Source organism: Oryctolagus cuniculus, chromosome 10, assembly GCF_964237555.1.
Source record: "Oryctolagus cuniculus chromosome 10, mOryCun1.1, whole genome shotgun sequence".
NCBI classification, from domain to species: Eukaryota; Metazoa; Chordata; class Mammalia; order Lagomorpha; family Leporidae; genus Oryctolagus; species Oryctolagus cuniculus.
Genome location: NC_091441.1, coordinates 41,605,982 through 41,626,075, shown reverse-complemented (window position 1 = coordinate 41,626,075; position 20,094 = coordinate 41,605,982). Strand labels below are relative to the sequence as shown.

At 46.8% G+C, this 20,094-nt stretch overlaps 1 protein-coding gene across 3 annotated transcripts in view; it reads right to left on the bottom strand.

Moving 5' to 3' along the window:
- RPRD1A (regulation of nuclear pre-mRNA domain containing 1A) overlaps positions 1–12,474 on the bottom strand; it is an 87,704-nt gene extending 75,230 nt beyond the window's left edge. For all 3 annotated transcript variants that reach the window (XM_002713499.5, XM_017344111.3, XM_051851991.2), the window contains exon 1: positions 12,125–12,474. In XM_002713499.5, coding sequence (XP_002713545.2) covers positions 12,125–12,275 — 151 coding nt within the window. In that variant the 5' untranslated portion in view covers positions 12,276–12,474. The remainder of the gene's footprint in view (positions 1–12,124) is intronic.
- Positions 12,475–20,094: the final 7,620 nt, after the last annotated feature.

Genomic DNA, 20,094 nt, shown 5'->3' with positions numbered 1-20,094 from the left:
CTGAACATGGTGACAGTGTAGAAATACAGCCAAATGTATATGAAACACAATGTATATAAAAGGAGGCATTTCAAATAGGCAAGGGTAAAAATGAACTTTAAAATAGTGCGATAGTCTCTTAAAGTATCAGCTGAAACCATTAATACTAGAATATTTAGTGACATTAAATGTATTTATAAATCATAATAGAAAAAGTTGATACATCCTAAATTTCCATAGATTTTTGGTGCAACCATAAAATGGAATACAATGCAGTTCTTTTTTAAAATGCAGCATTGAGGCCGGCGCCACAGCTCAACAGGCTAGTCCTCTGCCTGCGGCGCCGGCACCCCGGGTTCCAGTCCTGGTCGGGGTGCCAGATTCGGTCCCGGTTGCTCCTCTTCCAGTCCAGCTCTATGCTGTGGCCCGGGAGGGCAGTGGAGGATGGCCCAAGTCCTTGGGCCCTGCGCCTGCATGGGAGACCAGGAGGGGCACCTGGCTCCTGGCTTTGGATCAGCGTGGTGCGCAGGCCGCAGTGCGCTGGCTGCAGCGGCCATTGTGGGGGTGAACCAGCGGAAAAGGAAGACCTTTCTCTCTCTCTCTCTCTCTCACTGTTCACTCTGCCGGTCCAAAAAAAAAAAAAAAAAGCGGCATCGGGCTGGCGCTGTGGCATAGTGGGCTAAGCCTCTACTTGGGGTTCTGGCATCCCATATGCTCCCCAGTTCATGTCCCAGATGCTCCTCTTTCAATCCAGCTCTCTGCTACTGGCTTGGGAAAGCAATGAAAGATAACCCAAATACCTCTCTCTCGCACTCTCTCCCCCTGTAACTCTGCCTTTCAATATATAAAGAATGTTTAAATATTAATCTAAAAAAATAAAATGAGGCAACACTATATGTACAAATACAACAATCTGAAAGGTATACAAAAGGGAAAAGGCAAGAAACAGAGAAGTCTACATAATACTCTACTACTTAGCTACACAAGAAAGAATGAATCTGCCACATGTGCATGTAACTGTATATGCATAGAAAACTGCACAAGAATACATAAATGCTAACAGACTGATTCTGTGTAGGGAAAATAGAGGAATGGAAAGGAGCTTTACTTCTCCCTAGAACTTGCCTTGCCTTTTCAATATTGTATTATGTGCTTGTTATTTCCTACTTAGATGAGTGTATTTAAAAATACACCTGAAAAGTCAAGGATTTATTTATTTTTTAATTTTTTTAAAGATTTATTTATTTATTTGAAAGGCAGAGCTACAGAGTCAGAGACAGAGCGAGAGCGAGAGCTATAGAGGTCTTCCATCCACTGGTTCACTCTCCAGATGGCCGCAATGGCCAGAGCTGAGATGATCTGAAGCCAACAGCCAGGAACCAGGAGCTTCTTCTGGGTCTCCTACGGGGTACAGGGGACCAAGGATTTGGACCATCTTCTGCTTTCCCAGGCCACAGCAGAGAGCTGGATCGGAAGTGGAGCAGCTGGGACTTACACCAGCACCCATACTGGATGCCAATCCTGCAGGTGGTAGTTTTACCCACTATGCCACAGCGCCAATTCCTCAAGCATTTAACATAAGCACGGGGCCAGCACTGTGGTCTAGCAGATAAAGCTACCACCTGCAGTGCCAGCATCCCATTTGGGCGCCAGTTCGAGACCTGGCTGTTCCACTTCCGATCCAGATCTCTGCAGTAGCCTGAGAAAGCAGTAGGAGATAGCCCAAGGCCGGTGCTGCGGCTCAATAGGCTAATCCTCTGCCTGTGGCACCAGCTCCCTGGGTTCTAGTCCTGGTTGGGGCGCCGGATTCTGTCCCGGTTGCCCCTCTTCCAGGCCAGCTCTCTGCTGTGGCCTGGGAAGGCAGTGGAGGATGGCCCAGGTCCCTGGGCCTTGCACCCACATGGGAGATCAGGAGAAGCACCTGGCTCCTGGCTTTGGATCAGCACAGTGCACCAGCCACGGCGGCCATTGGAGGGTGAACCAATGGTAAAGGAAGACCTTTCTCTCTGTCTCTCTCACTGTCCACTCTGCCTGTCAAAAAAAAAAAAAAAAAAAGCCCAAGTTCTTGGGCCCCTGCACCTATGTGGGAAACCCAGAATAAGCTCCTGGCTCCTGGCTTCAGATCGGCGCAGTTCCAACTTGCAGCCACCTGGGAAGTGAATGACCAGATAGAAGATCGATCGATCTATATCTCTCTCTCTCTCTCTCTGTCTCTGTCTCTCTCTCTGTGCGTGTGTGTAACAATTTCAAATAAATAGGGGGCCAGTGCCATGGCTCCCTTGGTTAATCCTCCACCTGCAGCGCCTGCATCCCATATGGGCACCAGGTTCTAGTCCCGGTTGCTCCTCTTCCAGTCCAGCTCTCTGCTGTGGCCCAGGAGGGCAGTGGAGGATGGCCCAAGTCCTTGGGCCCTGCACCTGCATGGGAGACCAGGAAGAAGCTCCTGGCTTCGGATCAACGCAATGCCAGCCTTAGCAGCCATTTGGGGAGTGAATCAACGGAAGGAAGACCTTTCTCTCTGTCTCTCTCTGTCTATAACTCTACCTGTCAAATTAAAAAAATATATATCAAATAAATTAATTAATTAAACAAAATATAAGCATGACAAGCATTTTTTTTAAATTTCTCAGTTACTAGAACTAGAAGGGATTACAGAAAAGCTACAAAAAAAGAGCAAGTCTAAGAGTCACCTGACAGAAGCAACGAGAGTACACTAGGCAATATACTAGAGAAAAAAAGTGGTCAATAAATATGGATGACAGTAAGGTAAATAAATACTTCAACAATGTTACCTTCATAATGAATTTTTTAAAAACTTTTATTTAGTAAATATAAATTTCCAAAGTACAGTTTATGGATTACAATGGCCCCCCCCATAACTTCCCTCCCACCTGCAACCCTCCCCTCTCCCGCTCCCTCTCCCATTCCATTCACATAAAGATTCATTTTCAATTCTCTTTATATACACAAGATCAATTTGGCATATATTAAGTAAAGATTTTAACAGTTTGCACCCACACAGAAACACAAAGTGTCAAGTACTGTTTAAGTACTAGTTATAAAATTAAATCACATTGTACAACACATTAAGGACAGAGATCCTACATGAGGAGTAAGTGCACAGTGACTCCTGTTGTTGACTTAAATTGACACTCTTGTTTATGGCATCAGTAATCACCCTAGGCTCTTGTCATGAGCGGCCAAGGCTATGGAAGCCTTTTGAGTTCGACGACTTCGATCTTATTTAGACAAGGTCATAGTCAGAGTGGAAGTTCTCTCCTCCCTTCAGAGAAAGGTACCTCCTTCTTTGATGGCCCGTTCTTTCAACTGGGATCTCACATGCAGAGATCTTTCATTTAGGTGGTTTGTTTTGTTTTTTTCCCCCCAGAGTGTCTTGGCTTTCTATGCCTAAAATACTCTCATGGGCTCTTCAGCCAGATCTGAATGCCTAAGGGCTGATTCTGAGGCCAGAGTGTTGTTTAGGACATCTGCCATTCTATGAGTCTGCTGTGTATCCTGCTTCCCAGGTTGGATAGTTCTCTCCCTTTTTTATTCTATCAGTTAGTATTTGCAGACACTAGTCTTGTTTATGTGATCCCTTTGACTCTTAGTCCTATCATTATGATCAATTGTGAACAGAAATTGATCACTTGGACTAATTAGATGGCATTGGTACATGCCACCTTGATGGGATTGAATTGGAATCCCCTGGCACATTTCTAACTCTGCCATTTGGGGCAAGTCAGCTTGAGCATGTCCCAAATTGTACATCTCCTCCCTCTCTTAGTCCCACTCTTATATTTAACAGAGATCTCTTTTCAGTTAAATTTCAACACCTAAGAATAATTGTGTGTTAATTACAGAGTTCAACCAACAGTATTCAACTAACAGTATTAAGTAGAACAAAAAAAAAATACTAAAAGGGATAAAGTATTAAGTTGTTCATCAACAGTCAAGACAAGAGCTGATCAAGTCACTATTTCTCATAGTGTCCATTTCACTTCAACAGGTTTCCTTTTTGGTGCTCGGTTAGTTGTCACCGATCAGGGAGAACATATGATATTTGTCCCTTTGGGACTGGCTTAATTCACTCAGCATGATGCTTTCCAGATTCCTCCATTTTGTTGCAAATGACCGGATTTCACTGTTTTTTACTGCTGTATAGTATTCTATAGAATACATGTCCCATAATTTCTTTATCCAGTCTACTGTTGATGGGCATTTAGGTTGATTCCAGGTCTTAGCTATTGTGAATTGAGCTGCAATAAACATTAAGGTACAGACAGCTTTTTTGTTTGCCAATTTAATTTCCTTTGGGTAAATTCCAAGGAGTGGTATGGCTGGGTTGTACAGTAGGGTTATATTCAGGTTTCTGAGGAATCTCTAGACTGACTTCCATAGTGGCTTTACCAGTTTGCATTCCCACCAACAGTGGGGTAGTGTCTCTTTTTCCCCACATCCTTACCAGCATCTGTTGTATCTTACCACCTTAAAGTTTGAGACATAAAACACTAAATAATTTATCTACCCAGTATAGTTTTCTGCCTCACTCCAAAAAGGACTTAGAAAGTAAAATATTCTATTTCAATGTCAAATATTTCAAATGTCAAATAAGGCTGTTCTGCATAAGCCCGCATTCAGATAATTTAAGGTAACAGTAAAAATTATGTCTATACTCTTTGTATAGCTCCTAGTGAATTCTATTCATACTTCAAATCCTGATTCCCTAAACAAGGCTGGATTCCCAATTACATTTTTTCTTTGTATTATTGTACAGATACCAGATTAGTAGAGTCAACTTCCCTGGTAGATATGTAAGCACCATGCAGACAGCTACATACCTATCTGCTGAGTCACTCTTGGTTTACTAAGTAAGGTGCTCAGTTGGTCTTTCCTGAATAAAGCATAAAAGAAACATCTAGCTGTACATTTGAAAAGTCCATTTCATCAAACTAAATTGTAAAACTACAGATTGTCATGTCTGTTGAACGTAGATGCACACCTCTATTTATGTTTAAAATGTAAAGGCAATTTGCTTAGCCAGAAGCAAAAACAACATCAAATCAATTTTTTTTTTTTAGATTTATTTAATTATTTGAAAGTCAGAGTTACAGAGAAGAGGCGCCATGACAGAGATATTCCGTCCGCTGGTTCATTCCCCTTTAAATGGCAGCAATGGCAGCAGGTTGGGCCAGGCTAAAGCCAGGAACCAGTAGCTTCTTCCGGGTCTCAAACTTGAGTACAGGGGCCTAAGTAGCTGGGCCATGTTCTGCTTCTTTCCCAGGCGCATCAGCAGGGAGCTGGATCAGATATGGAGCAGCCAGGACTCAACCTGATGCCCATTTGGGCTGCCAACACTGCAGGCGGAGGCCTAACCTTCTATGCCACAGTGCCGGCCCCAACCACATCAATTTTTAAAAAGTTTTATGTCAGAGAAGAGAAAATCTAAAAACTACACAATAGGCTAAAGGTTTTCAGAGCAATTAACATTTTGGAGGGAATACAGCCGTTTATGGCAAAGTAATGAATCTTACTTCGTCTCCTGTTCCACCAGTTCACAAAAAATGGTCTGGTTCTCAGCAACAGTCTGTAGATCCTTAGGGGTCTTCAAGACCCTTTCACGGAGCCCATGAAGTCAGAACCACTTTCACAGAAATGCTAAGATATCGTCTTGTCACACACGCACAGTGATGATACCGCAGTGATGTGAAAATGAGATGCAGCATGACTGAATGCACAGAGCCGCCATTGAGGCCCCTAAGGTTAAGCCACCGCTCACAATGCTGGCATCCTGCACCAGCTCCCTGCTAATGTTCCTAGGAAGGCAGCACAAGATGGACCAAGAACTTGAGTCCTTGCCACTCACTCATATAGGAGACCAGGATGGAGTTCCTGGCTGCTGACCTCAGACTGGCCCAGACCTGGCTGCTACAGCCATTTGGGGAATGAACCAGTTGATGAAGATCTCTCCTTCTGTCTCTCCGTCTCTGTTGCTCTGCCTTTCAAAAAAATAAATCTCTACCATTAAAGACTGAATGCAGCCCCATGGGAGACCAGGAGAAGCACCTGGCTCCTGCCTTCGGATCAGCGCAGCGCGCTGGCTGCGGCAGCCATTGGAGGGTGAACCAACGGCAAAGGAAGACCTTTCTCTTTCTCTCTCTCTCTCACTGTCCACTCTGCCTGTAAAAAAACAAAAACAAAATAACAACAACAAAAAAAAAAAGACTGAATGCAGAAACATACATGAAAATCCAATTGTCTTCCATTAGAATATACATCATAAAGATTATAAAAATGTCACTCTTTTTCCTAAACTTTTTACAAAATACAATTATTTTTCATTAAAATAGCATTTTACCTTAACATGAAATCAATTTTGTAATGCAGTTTTTAAATATACATATAAAATAAATACTTCTAAATGCTTTAGTTTCTTTTTTATTTTTTAACATTTGTTTATTTGAGGCCTGCGCTGTGGCACAGCAGGCTAAAGCGCTGGCCTGTAGCGCCAGCATCCCATAGTGGCACTAGTTCAAGTCCCAGCTACTCCACTTGCAAGCCAGCTCCCCGATAATGTGCCTGGGAAAGCCCACAGAAGATGGCCCAAGTGCTTGAGCCCCTGCACTCATGTCAGAGACCTGGAAGAAGTTACTGGCTCCTGGCTTTAGGCTGGCATCGCCCCAATCACAGCCATTTGGGGAATGACCCAGCAGATGGGAGACCTCTCTGCCTCTACCTCTCTCTGTAACTCTGCCTTTCAAATAATTAAAAATAAATCTTTAGAGGCCAGTGCTATGGTGCAGTGGATAAAGCCACTGCCTGCAGTGCCGGCATCCTACATGGGCACCATTAAGTCCTAGCTGTCCACTTCCGATCCAGCTCTCTGCTATGGCCTAGAAAAGCAGAAGATGGCCCAACTCCTTGAGCCCCAGCACTCACGTGGGAGATTCAGAAGAAACTCCTTGCTCCAGCACTTCTCTAGGCGTTGTGGCCATATGGGGACTGAACTAACTGATGGAAAACCTGTCCCTCTGTCTGTCTGTCTGTCTCTCTCTCTCTCTCTGCCTCTGCCTCTCTGTAACTTTGCCTTTCAAATAAATAAATCTTAAAACAAAACAAAACAAAACACAATTTAAAAATACTAAAAAAAAAAAAAAATAGTTTGAGGGGCCAGCACTATGATGTTGTAGGTTAAGCCTCCACCTGCAGCGTTAGCATTCCCTATGTTTATGTCCTGGCTACTCCTCTTCCAAACCAGCTCTCTGCTTATGGCCTGGGAAAGCAATGGAAGATGGCCCCAGTGCTTGGGCCCCTGCAACCATGTGGGATCCCAGACCCAGAAGAAGCTTCCGGTTCCTGGCTTCAAATCTGCTCAGCCCTGGCCATTGTGGCCATTTGGGGAGTGAACCAGCATATGGAAGACTTCTCTGTAACTCTGCCTCTAATTAAATAAATAAATCTAAACAATAAAAAAGAGAGATGTTTATTTGAAAGGCAGAGTTACAGAGACAGAGGGAGACACAGACAGAAATCTTCCATCTGCTGGTTCATTCCCCAGATGGTTGCAACTGCCAACTCTAGCCCAGCAAGAAGCCAGGACCTTCTTCTGGGTCTCCCATGTCGGTGGTAGGGGCCCGAACACTTGGCTTATCTTCCACTGCTTTTAATTAGGCCACAAGCAGGAAGCTAGATCGGAAATGGATCAGCAGGGACACAACGTGGTGCCAATATGAGATGCCAGTGTTGTAGGTGGCGGCTTTACCCACTATCCCACAACACTGGCCCCTAAATGCTTTAATTTCTAATGTAGTAACTACCAATATAGGGAATAAAGGGATTTTCAAACCAGTGAATCTAAGAAATCCCTGGCCCAGATTGTGAGAATTCCTATGGAACGCTTAATTTAGTTTTCTCAAAGAATAATGTTAGGGGCCAGCACTGTGGTATAGAAGGTTAAGCCTCCACCTGTGGTGCCAGCATCCCACATGGGCACCGGTTGGGAGTCCTGGCTGCTCAACTTCTGACCCAGCTCCCAAATGCGTCTGGGAAAGCAATGGAAGGTGGACCAAGTACTTGGGCCCCTGCACTCATGTGGGAGACCCAGAAGAAGCTGCTAGCTTCGGATTAGCCCAGCTCCAGGCGTTATGGCCATTTGGAGAGTGAACTAGCAGATGCAAAATCTCTTTCTTTCTCTCTCTCTCTCTCCTGCCTTCTCTCTCTCTGTATCTCTGCCTTTCAAACAAATTAATTAATTTGGAAAAGAAAAAAGGCAGCTTACAAATTAACATAACTTAAAAAAAAAAAAAGAATAACATTAAGGAGCTAGGCCATAGCACAGCAGGTTAAGTTGCTTTTGACACTGGCATCCCATATCAGAGTGCCAGCTAGAGACTCAGCTACCCCACTTCTGACCCAGCTTCCTGTGAATGCCCCTAGGAAGGCAGGGGAAGATGGCCCAAGTAGTTAGGCCCCTGCCACTCATGTGGGAGACCTGGATGGAGTTCCTGTCTGGCAGCTTTGACCTGGCCCAGACCTGTCTATTGGAGTCATCTGAGGGAATGAACCAGCAGATAGAAATCTGTTTCTCCCTCTCTCTCTGTGGCTCTGCCGTTCAGATAAATAAATCTAAAAGATTTATAAATAACTTTAAAAGAGGGAACCCAGATATTAAAGAGATTTCAAGAATATAGCAACCAATTGCAATAAATGAACTTTATTTGGATAGTTTCAAATAAATGGCTAAAAAAAAAAAAAGTGAGCTAATCAAGAAACACACCTGGGTTGCAGCAGCCAGTCCCCAGGGGGAAGAAGGCGCAATGCCCCTGCACACACCCCCAGAGGCTAGGAACAAAGAGGGGTATCTACCCTTAGTACTGAAAGGGAGGGTCGGGACGACAGAAGTACCACCTGACATCAACGACATTGCAAGAAACTGACTTTTTTCAGGTGTTAACAAACAACCTAACTGTCTGAAGCTAGTTGATAACTACATGGGAGTTTATATTTTATATTTCCATAATAAGTTTCCTTTTTAAAACATCAGCCTACTAACCAATTATTTAAACCTGCTGTTAAAAATGTTACAAAAATCAACTCAATTCATAAAAATTAGAGTCGGACAACATCAAATTTTTAAGTATAACAACTTAAGACAGAAACAATGTCTCCTTATTTATTCATTCTAACTTTAGAAGAGAAACAAATATCTAAAAGACAATATGAGGTCCTGAATTTTTCACTTTAAAACAGAACTTCCTTATATTAAGGATGTAAATTGCTGGTTTTTAAAACAAATATTCTTTAACCTTTCTGTTTTTCCTAAAACCACATAAATCAGAACAGCTAAGAAAATACTTATTTAATATCTCTTACATACCCAAAACCTTACTATAGTGAATACAAATTCAATAAATACAAGTTATATACTTATATTCTTTTATAGAACCCTCATCAAAGGCAGCACAACAGGGCCATGCAAGCAAAATAATTCAAATTGAGTAACAACAGAGAGGCCCACTATCTATTTCATAACCAACATATAATCTCCCAATTATTATCCAGTACCAAGTGATCATTAGTAATGTGGCACTCGCTAAGTGATTAACATTATCATTACACCACAGGAGATAGGGATGCTGAAGCTGATGAGCAAACCGCAGGGAGGGGGCAGGACACAAAGGCTATGGATGCCCTGCAAGGCAGTCATGTGTCAGGGAAGGAAACTCACCCACCCCAGCATGGAGCGGCAGCTGCAGTTCCACTACCACCCCCGCACCTATTCTCACTAATACCACCATCACCGCTCTCCTTTTAAAGCTTCTTTGAGTACTTACACGCTTTTACTTTTTCTCTAATTATGAAGCACCCCAGAACCCAGCACATCTTATCAGTCTCCCACATTTGTACCAAATTTAAAAAAATATTTCATAATACTAGCATAGATCTCATTCCATTTCTTCCCTCCCTATGGTAATCACTATCTTGGATATGGTGTTAAGCATTACTATGTGTGTTTTAACTGTAATTTATGTATCTGCAAACAACAGAGTATCATTCAGTATGTTTTCAAACTTTACAAAACAGCATATTGATCTGCACCTTGCTTATTTTGTTTGCTGTTTTTTAATTCAGTCAGGCTGTTCATGTAGCTCTGGTCCATTCACTGAAACTGCTGGACAGTTCTGTATGAATATTACGATCTGTCTATTCTTCAACTAATGGGATGTAAACTATTTCCAATTCTGTTACTACAAGGCCGCCAAAAACCTAATTATGAGCTTGACACTCCTTTCTAGGATATACTAGTGTTCCTACAAAGAGAACTGCTGGATCAGGGGATAGAGACCTTCAACTTTACAGAGGCTGTGCAGTCCATCTCCAAAATGGAGATACCGGGTCACACCCCCACCAAGCCGCCTAAGAATTCGCCTTTTCCTCACCCAAAACAATCCTTGCTATTTTCACACCTTTTTATTTTGCCAAAATAATGAACAGTGGTATCCCTCCAGTTTATTTTTTACTGATTAATAAGAGTAAGTATCATTTATCTGCTTTTCAAGTTTAGCGTGTGAAAATTCTATAAACAAAATTCCTGTTTTCCTATTGATTTGTAATAATTTTCAAGATCATCTGAGATTTCATGTGTTTCTCAATGCTTTTTCCAAGAAAAAGGTTAAACCTTTCACTCATCTTGAAGTCCGGTAAATGTAGAAAACAAACCAATTCCCAACTTCTCAAGGTTCCGTTCCAGATTTTTTTAATTTAAGATTTATTTGAAAGTTTGAAAGGCAAAGTTACAAAGAGAGAAGGGAAAGAGAGAGAGACTTCCATCTGCTGGTTCACTCCGTAAGTGGCCACAACAGCAGGGGCTGGAACTGGATAGGAGGAAGGCAGGCCCTTCATCCAGGTCTCCCACGTGGGTGGCAGGGCCCAAGCATTTGCCCTGCCTCCGCCGCTTCCGCAGGCGCATTAACAGGGAGTGGATCGGAAATGGGGAACGGAGCAGCCAGGACGCCGGCGGATGGAGGGCAGTTTTACCCGCTGCACCACAATGTCTCTCCCCTTCAAATCTTTACATTAGTGCCATCCACTCCCGGAAGATGAAATTTCTTGTGAAAGCCACTCCACAAACACATACATAACGTGAAGAACAATGCTGTAAATCGATTTCTTCTACGGGCCATGTCCTTAACCACAAGCAAATGCCACAATACCAGCAGCAGTTTCTCCTCACTCCATGCACCCAACAGCACCACATTTTTGCTCTCATACTGATACAACATACAGCTTCCACATGGGTCAGCAGGCAAGCACCTGTTCTGATCAAGATCCTCGCACCTCAGAGAAATCGGTACATTTTCTGGATGTCTGAAACAAGAATGAAGAGTGTCCACTCTACCCAATGAATTATGGTACAAACTCCGACTGAGCAAATGAAATGTGTTATGGCGCTACCATCACGTCAGATTCTTACAAATAAAGTTGCCCTGCAGAAGTGAACTTATTCTAGGTTTTTTTGTGATAGGCATCTGCTCAAAAAAGTTCTACTTCGTTTACAGGAGCACTCTTCAACGTGTTGCAAAATAAAGACGCTGCAACAGAGGCATGAACACCATGGAGTGGATCTAACGCCTTCATTTTCTGCAATCCAGAAGTTACAATTAAGTTCGCCCAATCCAGAGTGTCTAAAATCTACCAAGTCAGGGTCCCTATCCACAGCAGCATGCGTCTTACATTTTAGACACCTCTGTTCATTCTGTAAGACCGCCTGATGTGTTACAGAAACGGTCGCAGCAACTCGCAAAGCCACTATCAATCTCCTCTGCACTTCCCTACCTCTCCGTGCCCTATCACCCACTGTAATCCACGGAATGAAACCGATCATCTGCTCGCGTTTCTGGCCTCCCCTGGGCGCAGTCTCAAGCTCCCGCTACAATATTCGCGCTCAACTCATCTTTTGTTTATTATTAGTCGTCCCGTCTTCATTCAACACCTGCTAGGCGCCGGCGCTGCAGGAGGCGCGGTGCTCGCCGCCGCTCCCGGCCCGCGGACCGCCGCGCGCGGGCCCCGAGACGGCGCTTCGGCCGCCGGGGAGCCGGGGGCGCCGGGCGGAGGGTCCCGGGGGCGCCGGGCGCGGCCGACTCACCTTTGCGCAGCTCCCGCTCCCACACGGTGACGATGGGCCGCGAGTGCTTTCGGTGGTGGATGAGCCACAAGGATAGGGTCTGCACGCTCTGCTGCGAGTTGCTCAACTCCGACAGCTTCTTCTCCAGCGCCGCCTCAGAGAAAGCGGACATCCCTCCGACACCACGTTCACGCCGGCCCACGCGGTGGGGCAGGAGGGGAGGAGAGTTTCGCCGCCCGCGTCGCGGCCTCGCCCCCTCACCCCACCCTTCCCCACGCCCTCGCCGCCGCCTCCGCCACCTCCGAGTCCGGCCGCAAACCAGCAAGATGGCGGCCGGCCGGCAGTGACGTCACGGCGCGCGGCCCCGCCCCTCCCGCGGCAAGCCCTGGGAAGAGGCGCGGCCGAGGGGCTGGGCCGCGGGGCGGAAGGGGCGAGGCCGCGGCGAGAGCAAGGGGCGCGGGCAAGGGCGAGCCTCCGGGTCAGGCCTGGCGGCGGCGGGCGGGGTTTGCCTAGCCTAGAGCCCATCTGGTGGTAATCTCTGGTAAATCAGCAGTGATTACAAATCCCTACCTCGGTGTGTAAATTGGTGTAAATTGGTGCAGCCACTTTGGAAGCCTACGTATTAAAAAATACACCTTCCCTGCAGGAGCTGTCCAGGGCAGGAGCAGTGTTCGACACATTCCCAGTAGGGAAATCGCTAAGTTGTGAGACACGTATACGGCAGAGGACTCGGAGCCCTGTACAAGATGGACAAATACAAGATGTGGAGGGTTTGGGTGTTTTTTTAAGTTGCAGAAACAAAAGTACAATATATCACTTGTTTTTTTTAAAGTACGTATTTAGTGTGAACTCATAGGTATATGCATGCAGGACAAGAGGTGTGAAAGAATACACTTTTCTCAGGAAAAGGATCACAACTGGAGCCCACGAGCCATGTCAGTGTTATTTTCACTTTTTATAAGAATGCTGTCACTGCTGCTTCCCAGGGTCTGCATTGGCAGGAAACTGGATCAGAAATGTCAGGACTCGAACCAGGGCCCAGATCCAGACATCTTAACTGGCATCTTACAAAAAAGAAAAGATTGATTTATTCCTCAGAAAGGCAGAGTTACAGAGAGGCAGAGGCAGAGAGAGAGAGAGAGAGGTCTTCCATCCGCTGGTTCACTCCCCAAATGGCCTCAATGGCTGGAGCTGGGCCCATCCGAAGCCAGGAGCCAGGAGCTTCTTCCGAGTCTCCCATGCAGACTTGGGCCATCTTCCTCTGCCTTCCTAGGCTACAGCAGAGAGCCAGATCAGAAGTGGAGCAGCCCGGACTTGAACCAGCACATATATGGGATGCTGGCACTACAAGCAGCACTTTAACTGGCATCTTAACTGCTAGGCTAAACTCTCTCCTCAAGTGAATGTATTTTTTAAAATATTTGTTTATTTATTTGAAAAAGTTACAGAAAGAGAGAGAGAGAGACAATGAGAGAGATCTTCCATCCACTAGTTCACTCCTCAAATGGCCACAACAGCCAGGGTTGGGCCAGGCCGAAGCCAAGAGCCAGGCACCTCATCCAGGTCTCCTACATGGGTGGCAGGGGCCCAAGCAGCTGAGCCATCCTTCATTGCCTTCCCAGGCCATTAGCTGGGAGCCGGATTGGAAGTGGAGCAGCCGGGACTCAACAAGCACCCTTTACCTGCTGCACCAAAATATTTTTATTTTATTTATTTATTTTTATTTTTATTTGAAAGGCTGAGTTACAGAGAGAAAGAGAGGCAGAGAGGGAGAGAGAGAGGTCTTCCATCCGATGGCTCATCCCCAAAATGGCCGCAATGGCCTGAGCTGCACCAATCCGAAGCCAGGAGCCAGGGGCTTCCTCCTGGTCTCCCACACAGGTGCAGGGGCCCAAGGACTTGGGCCATCCTCCACCACTTTCCCAGGCCATAGCAGAGAGCTGGATCGAAAGTGGAGCAGCCGGGACTCGAACTGGTACGCATATGGGATGCCAGCACTGCAGGCGGCAGCCCCACCTGCTATGCCACAGCGCTGGTCCCTATATATTTTTTTTAATTAAAGTATTATAAATCTCCATGCATTCATTACCAGCTTCAACAGTTATCAACTCCTGGTCAAGCTTCTACCTTTTCACATATTATTACTCCACCAGACTAGTTTGCAACAAATTCCAAACACATTATTATTTCATCTCAACATTTCAAATGTTTCTCTGGAATAAATTAATCATTTCTTTACCTAGGATTTTTCCCATTTGTCCTTCAAAACTCAGCTCAGCGGTCACCTCCTCTGTACAACCTTTCCCTGCTGCTCCACGACCCACTCCTCTCTCTGAATGGATGGCTGTTTGCCCCCACCTCTTGAATTGATTTTCTCAGACCTTGGCCATTGGACATTTTGAGACAGATATTTTGACATGGAGGTAGTTCTGTGTGCTATAGATTGTGTTAGCCCTTTTCTGATCCCTAATAATTTATGCAAGTGGCAAACGACACCCCTCCTTATTACAAATGAGAATATCTGCAGACATTGCCAACTGTCCCATGGAGGCAAAAATCACCCAAAATGAGAACTATGCTTTCAAACTGCCCTGAAGAATTGCACTGTGTCGCTCCCCCTCTTCGTGGAGGAACGACACTAAGCCCTGCCTAGGCTTCATATCCGAGTCACGGCACCATTATGTCGCTCCCCCTCTTCGTGGAGGAACGACACAGGACCCTGCGCTGTTCTTTCTGTCTGCTCGGCCCTCCCCGGGTTTGCTGCTGGTTCTTCCCGGGTTGGCTACCGTCCCTTCCACCTCCGTGGAAGGGCAGTTCCCCCTGGCCACATTCCCCACTTCCGCAGGGGAGCGGCACACCGCCGGCCGGCTTTCTCGGGGGCTGCACGGGTTCCCTTAGATGTTCCCCATAGATGTTCCCGGTGCATGCCGTCTCTCTCCTCCTTTATAGTCCTCCTCCGCCAATCCTAACTCAGCTGCCCACACGCCGAGTACGCTGCTCTCCAATCAGGAGCAAGTCCTACAGTTTATTAGCTGAACTGGAGGCAGCTGTGCGGAAGCTGTTTACTTCTCTCCCAGCGCCATATTGTGGGAGAGCAGATGCATAGAATAAGTCTTAATTTCAGTAACTTAGTCCAGTCCGGATTGCTCCCCACAGATCCCCCTTTCTTTTTATTTTTTAGCGTTGATACGCGCCTGTCTTCGGTGTCCCGCGGCACACACTCTGCTCTACTTGCTAGAGTTGCCACAGGCTCTTACAAGTCCTATCAGGCAAACCGAATCCGGGTCCTCTCTTCGCCCTGTTGTGAGGAGGTTTTTAGGCGCTGATGCGTGCCTGTGTTCGGTGCCCTGCAGCGCATGCTCTGCTCTGCTAGAACTGCCTGCAGGTGCTTACAAAACCTACCAGGCAAACCGAATCCAAGCCTTCTCATTGCCGTATTGTGGGGGAGACTTATTAGTGTTGGTTTGTGCCTATCTTCGGTGACCTGCAGCTCATACTCTGGTCGAGCTGCTTGCTGGTGCTTACCGCCTTAAATCAGGCAGACCGAATCCAAGCCTCCTAATTGTTACATTGTGGGGAAGCCTTACTGATGTTAATTCGTGCCTGTCTTCGGTGACCTGCGGCGCATAAGCTGCTAGCTGCCCGCAGGTGCTCATCGTGCTCATAGCCTCACTTAATCAGGCAGACCGAATCCAAACTTTCTCGTTGCCATGTTGAGGGGAGGCCTTTCTATTTCTCTATTTCTCTATCTCCGGGCATTCCTATTTCTCCCATTTTACTTCTATCTTCCAGCATTCCTATTTTTCTCACTTTACTTCTAAACTTCTGTTTCTCTTATCCCTGCGGCTTTCCGGCACCTCGCCCTGCCGGCAGGTTCCCGGCTCTGCGCCGCTTCAGCCCGCGCGCCTCTCTCATCTGCGCAGCTTCCCGGCTTTGTGCGGCTCGGCTTCGCGCGCTCCGCGGTCTCCACGCTTAACCCTTTCGCGTCTGAACCACGGCCTACGCCAGTCCCGTTCCCTATCTATTCACGCCCCGTGCTCTCTCTGCACGCGGCGGCTTCCGCGAGTAACACAGCGTAGCTTACGTGTCCGCCATTAGCATTCAATCTAAGTTCCCCGGGCTAGCCTGGCGAATTCAACCCAGCGTACGTCTCCGCCCCACGGTTTGGCTTCCCGTCCTTTGCTCCCCGGGCTAATCAGACGGATCCCAACCAGGCTCACGTTTCAGCTTCTGGTTTCAACTTTTCGCCCCCTATTCCCGGGCTAACTTGAGAATCCCAAAGTGGCTTTCGTGTCCGCCTTGGCCTGCCCCCCACGGCTTCAATTTCCCTAACATTTTTCTCTACCCGGTATGTTTCCCCAAGCTTTCCTCCAACAATATTCCTCCCTCATTTCTCCTGGCCTCTCCCCACAGTCCGCATCCGAGTCTGTTTGTTCTAGCTTTCACTTTCGCTTTCGACCTTAGAGATTTCTCCCAGCTTCCCCCCGTAGTCCGTATCTGAGTCTATGCCTAGGCTTTCAATAGCTTCTTCCGGCACCTCTTTCGTCCGGCTTTTCCCTAGGCTGTTTGCTAGTCTCTCTCTCCGATATTTTCCCTAGTTCTTCCCGTTTCTTCCCTCCTAAGTTTCATATCCGTCCTAAGTTTCCTATCCGAGTCACGTTTCTTCCCTCCTAAGTTTTCTATCCGTCCTAGGTTTCACATCCGAGTCACGGCACCATTATGTCGCTCCCCCTCTTCGTGGAGGAACGACACTAAGCCCTGCCTAGGCTTCATATCCGAGTCACGGCACCATTATGTCGCTCCCCCTCTTCGTGGAGGAACGACACAGGACCCTGCGCTGTTCTTTCTGTCTGCTCGGCCCTCCCCGGGTTTGCTGCTGGTTCTTCCCGGGTTGGCTACCGTCCCTTCCACCTCCGTGGAAGGGCAGTTCCCCCTGGCCGCATTCCCCACTTCCGCAGGGGAGCGGCACACCGCCGGCCGGCTTTCTCGGGGGCTGCACGGGTTCCCTTAGATGTTCCCCATAGATGTTCCCGGTGCATGCCGTCTCTCTCCTCCTTTATAGTCCTCCTCCGCCAATCCTAACTCGGCTGCCCACACGCCGAGTACGCTGCTCTCCAATCAGGAGCAAGTCCTACAGTTTATTAGCTGAACTGGAGGCAGCTGTGCGGAAGCTGTTTACTTCTCTCCCAGCGCCATATTGTGGGAGAGCAGATGCATAGAATAAGTCTTAATTTCAGTAACTTAGTCCAGTCCGGATTGCTCCCCACAGCACTGCAGGTATTTGCTTCCATGTCTGTCTTGACTTCTGGACTGTGAAGTCCTCAAGGGCCCAGCCAGGCTCTTCCTAATCTTAGTGTATCCAGTGTCTGATTTTTCTTGGCTCTGTCACAGAGTGTATCTAGTCTGCTTTTCATCGCTATGACTAAAATATTTGAAAGAGGCTAAATTATAAAGGAAAAAGTTTGGTTTTGCTCACAGTTTTGGAGGTTCATAGTCCAAGATCAGTGGCCCCTTTAGTCTGATGGTGGAACACATGCAAAAGAAAGGGCACATGGTGGAGCCATCCTGACAGATTAAGCCACCACTGGCACCCGGGCACCCCTGCTCCACTTCCAATCCAGCTCCCTGCTAATGTGCCTGGGAAAGTGATGGAAGATGGTTCAAGTGCTCGGGAAGCTCCCAGGACCTAGCTTCGGCCTGGCCTCCAGCCTGAGCAGATTTGGCCATTTGGGGAGTAAACCAGCAGATGGAAGATCTCTCTCTCTCTCTCTCTCTCTCTCTCTCTCTTCTCTCTCTTTCTCTTCTCTCTCTCTATACCTGTGCAAATATTTAAAAATATATATAACTGCTGCTGCTTTATCAACCTTATCCCTGTTCTTGCTATCTTCTTCCCTCCTTCTAATTACATTTCATTAAGATACCCAGGGAATTATTCCTGCCTCCTGGCAGCATCCAATCCAGAGTAAAGCGCCGCTTCCTTAAACACTTCCCCAAATCAGTTAACCTTACTCCTTGCTCCTATCCTCTGATAGAGTAACTCCTTGGTCTCCCTGTAGAACATTCTCCCTCCTTACAGTAAGCCAAAATGCTAGCCTATTCAATCATAAGTATGTTTCTGGTGGTCTTTGCCTGCAAGTCTCGACAACCAAACACCTAATATGAGCCAGGCACCAAGGATACAGCAGTGGATGAAAGGAATATCTTAGGCAGGTATTGTGGTGCAGTGAGCAAAGTTGCTACTTATAATGCAGCATCTCATATTAGAATGCCAGTTCAAGGTCTGGTTATTCCACTTGCAATTTAGCTCTCTGCTAAGGCACCTGGGAAAGCAGCAGAAGGTGACCCAAATACCTGGACCCCTGCCACCCATGTGGTGAGCCAGGATGGAGTTCCTAACTCCTGGCTTTGGCCTGGCCCAGCCCTGTTCATTGTGGTCATTTAGGGAATGCACCAGTGGATGGGAGATCTGTCTGTCTCTCTCCCTCTCTCTATCATCCTGCCTTTCGATAAATCTTTACAAAAGGAAAGAAATATCCATGCCCTTCCCACAGCTTACATGGAGGTGGAGAAAGAACAGAGTATGTTAAGTGTGATACAGTGTGTTAGCTATGTTACATGCCATTAGACAACATCAAGTGGGACAGGAGGGTATGAGTGTTGGAATTGTTCAACTGGATACCCAGGAACAGCCTTGCCAAGGTGACTCTGCCCCAAAGGAGGCCAAGCGTGCACTGGCGGCTGAGGTGACACCTTGATACTAGGGACAGCATTTTAGAGCTCCTGAGACTCCATCTTGAGAAAGCGCTTGCCACCATGAGACTCAGGTCTGAAACTATGATCTAAAACTTAGACAGTAATAATACACTGCATCCCACTTGGCAGAACATAAAAACTCTCCATGATCGCTCAAGCTAAAAACGGATAGTCTGCACCTGCATTAATGTTAAGATTATTCTTTGCTTATTGTCGATATTGTAATTGATATTAGTTTCACATAGGTGTTAGGTCAGCTTGGTCCTGGTAACCATGTATTCCCCCTCTGCTCCTTGTGGTTTTTGCCTTTATAAACCTTGTTGCTTTGAGCTTCAGGGTCAAGAGTTCTTGAGGGCATGAGCCTGCTCTCTACCTACCGCCGGCAATAAAGGACAGATTTCATTAATGTGTGGTGCTCCCCTGTTTGCACTCACTCAGGCACAGCACAGCTATTTCAGGATGTCCAAGCAGAGATGCACAAGCCCAGGCACAAGAATGTGCATGGTGTGACTTGGGAACAGCAAGAACTCCTGTGGCTGGAGTGGGGCAAGCAGAGACGAGAGGAACAGGAGATGGTAGGAGGAGGTGTGGGCGAGGAGAAGGACTGCACGGGCCTTGTGACCGGCTGCAAAGACTTTGGCTTCTACTCTGAGTGAGATGGGACATTGTTGGAGAGCAGTGAACAGAAAAAACACACGGTCTGAACTAACGTTTTAATTAAAAGTAAAAACACTCTAGTTACTGTGTGAAAGAGAGACTGGAGGTGGGGTAAAGCAAAGGTGGAAGCAGGAAGACAGGTGACCGATAGCACAAATAGTGTGCAGCACACAGATTCTAGATGACAAAAACCCAATTACTTGGCCGGTGCCATGGCTCACTTGGCTAATCCCCCACCTGCGGCTCTGGCACCCCAGGTTCTAGTCCCAACTGGGGCACCGGTTCTGTCCCGGTTGCTCCTCTTCCAGTCCAGCTCTCTGCTATGGCCTGGGAAGGCAATGGAGGATGGCCCAAGTGCTTGGGCCCTGCACCTGCATGGGAGACCGGGAGGAGGCACCTGGCTCCTGGCTTCGGATCAGTGCAGCACCGGATGTGGCGGCCACTGGGGGAGTGAACCAATGGAAGGAAGACCTTTCTCTGTCTCTCTTTCACTGTCTATAACTCTACCTGTCAAAACAAACAAACAAACAAACAAAAAAAACAATTACTTGGTCCATCATCACTGCATCTGAGGGGCTGAG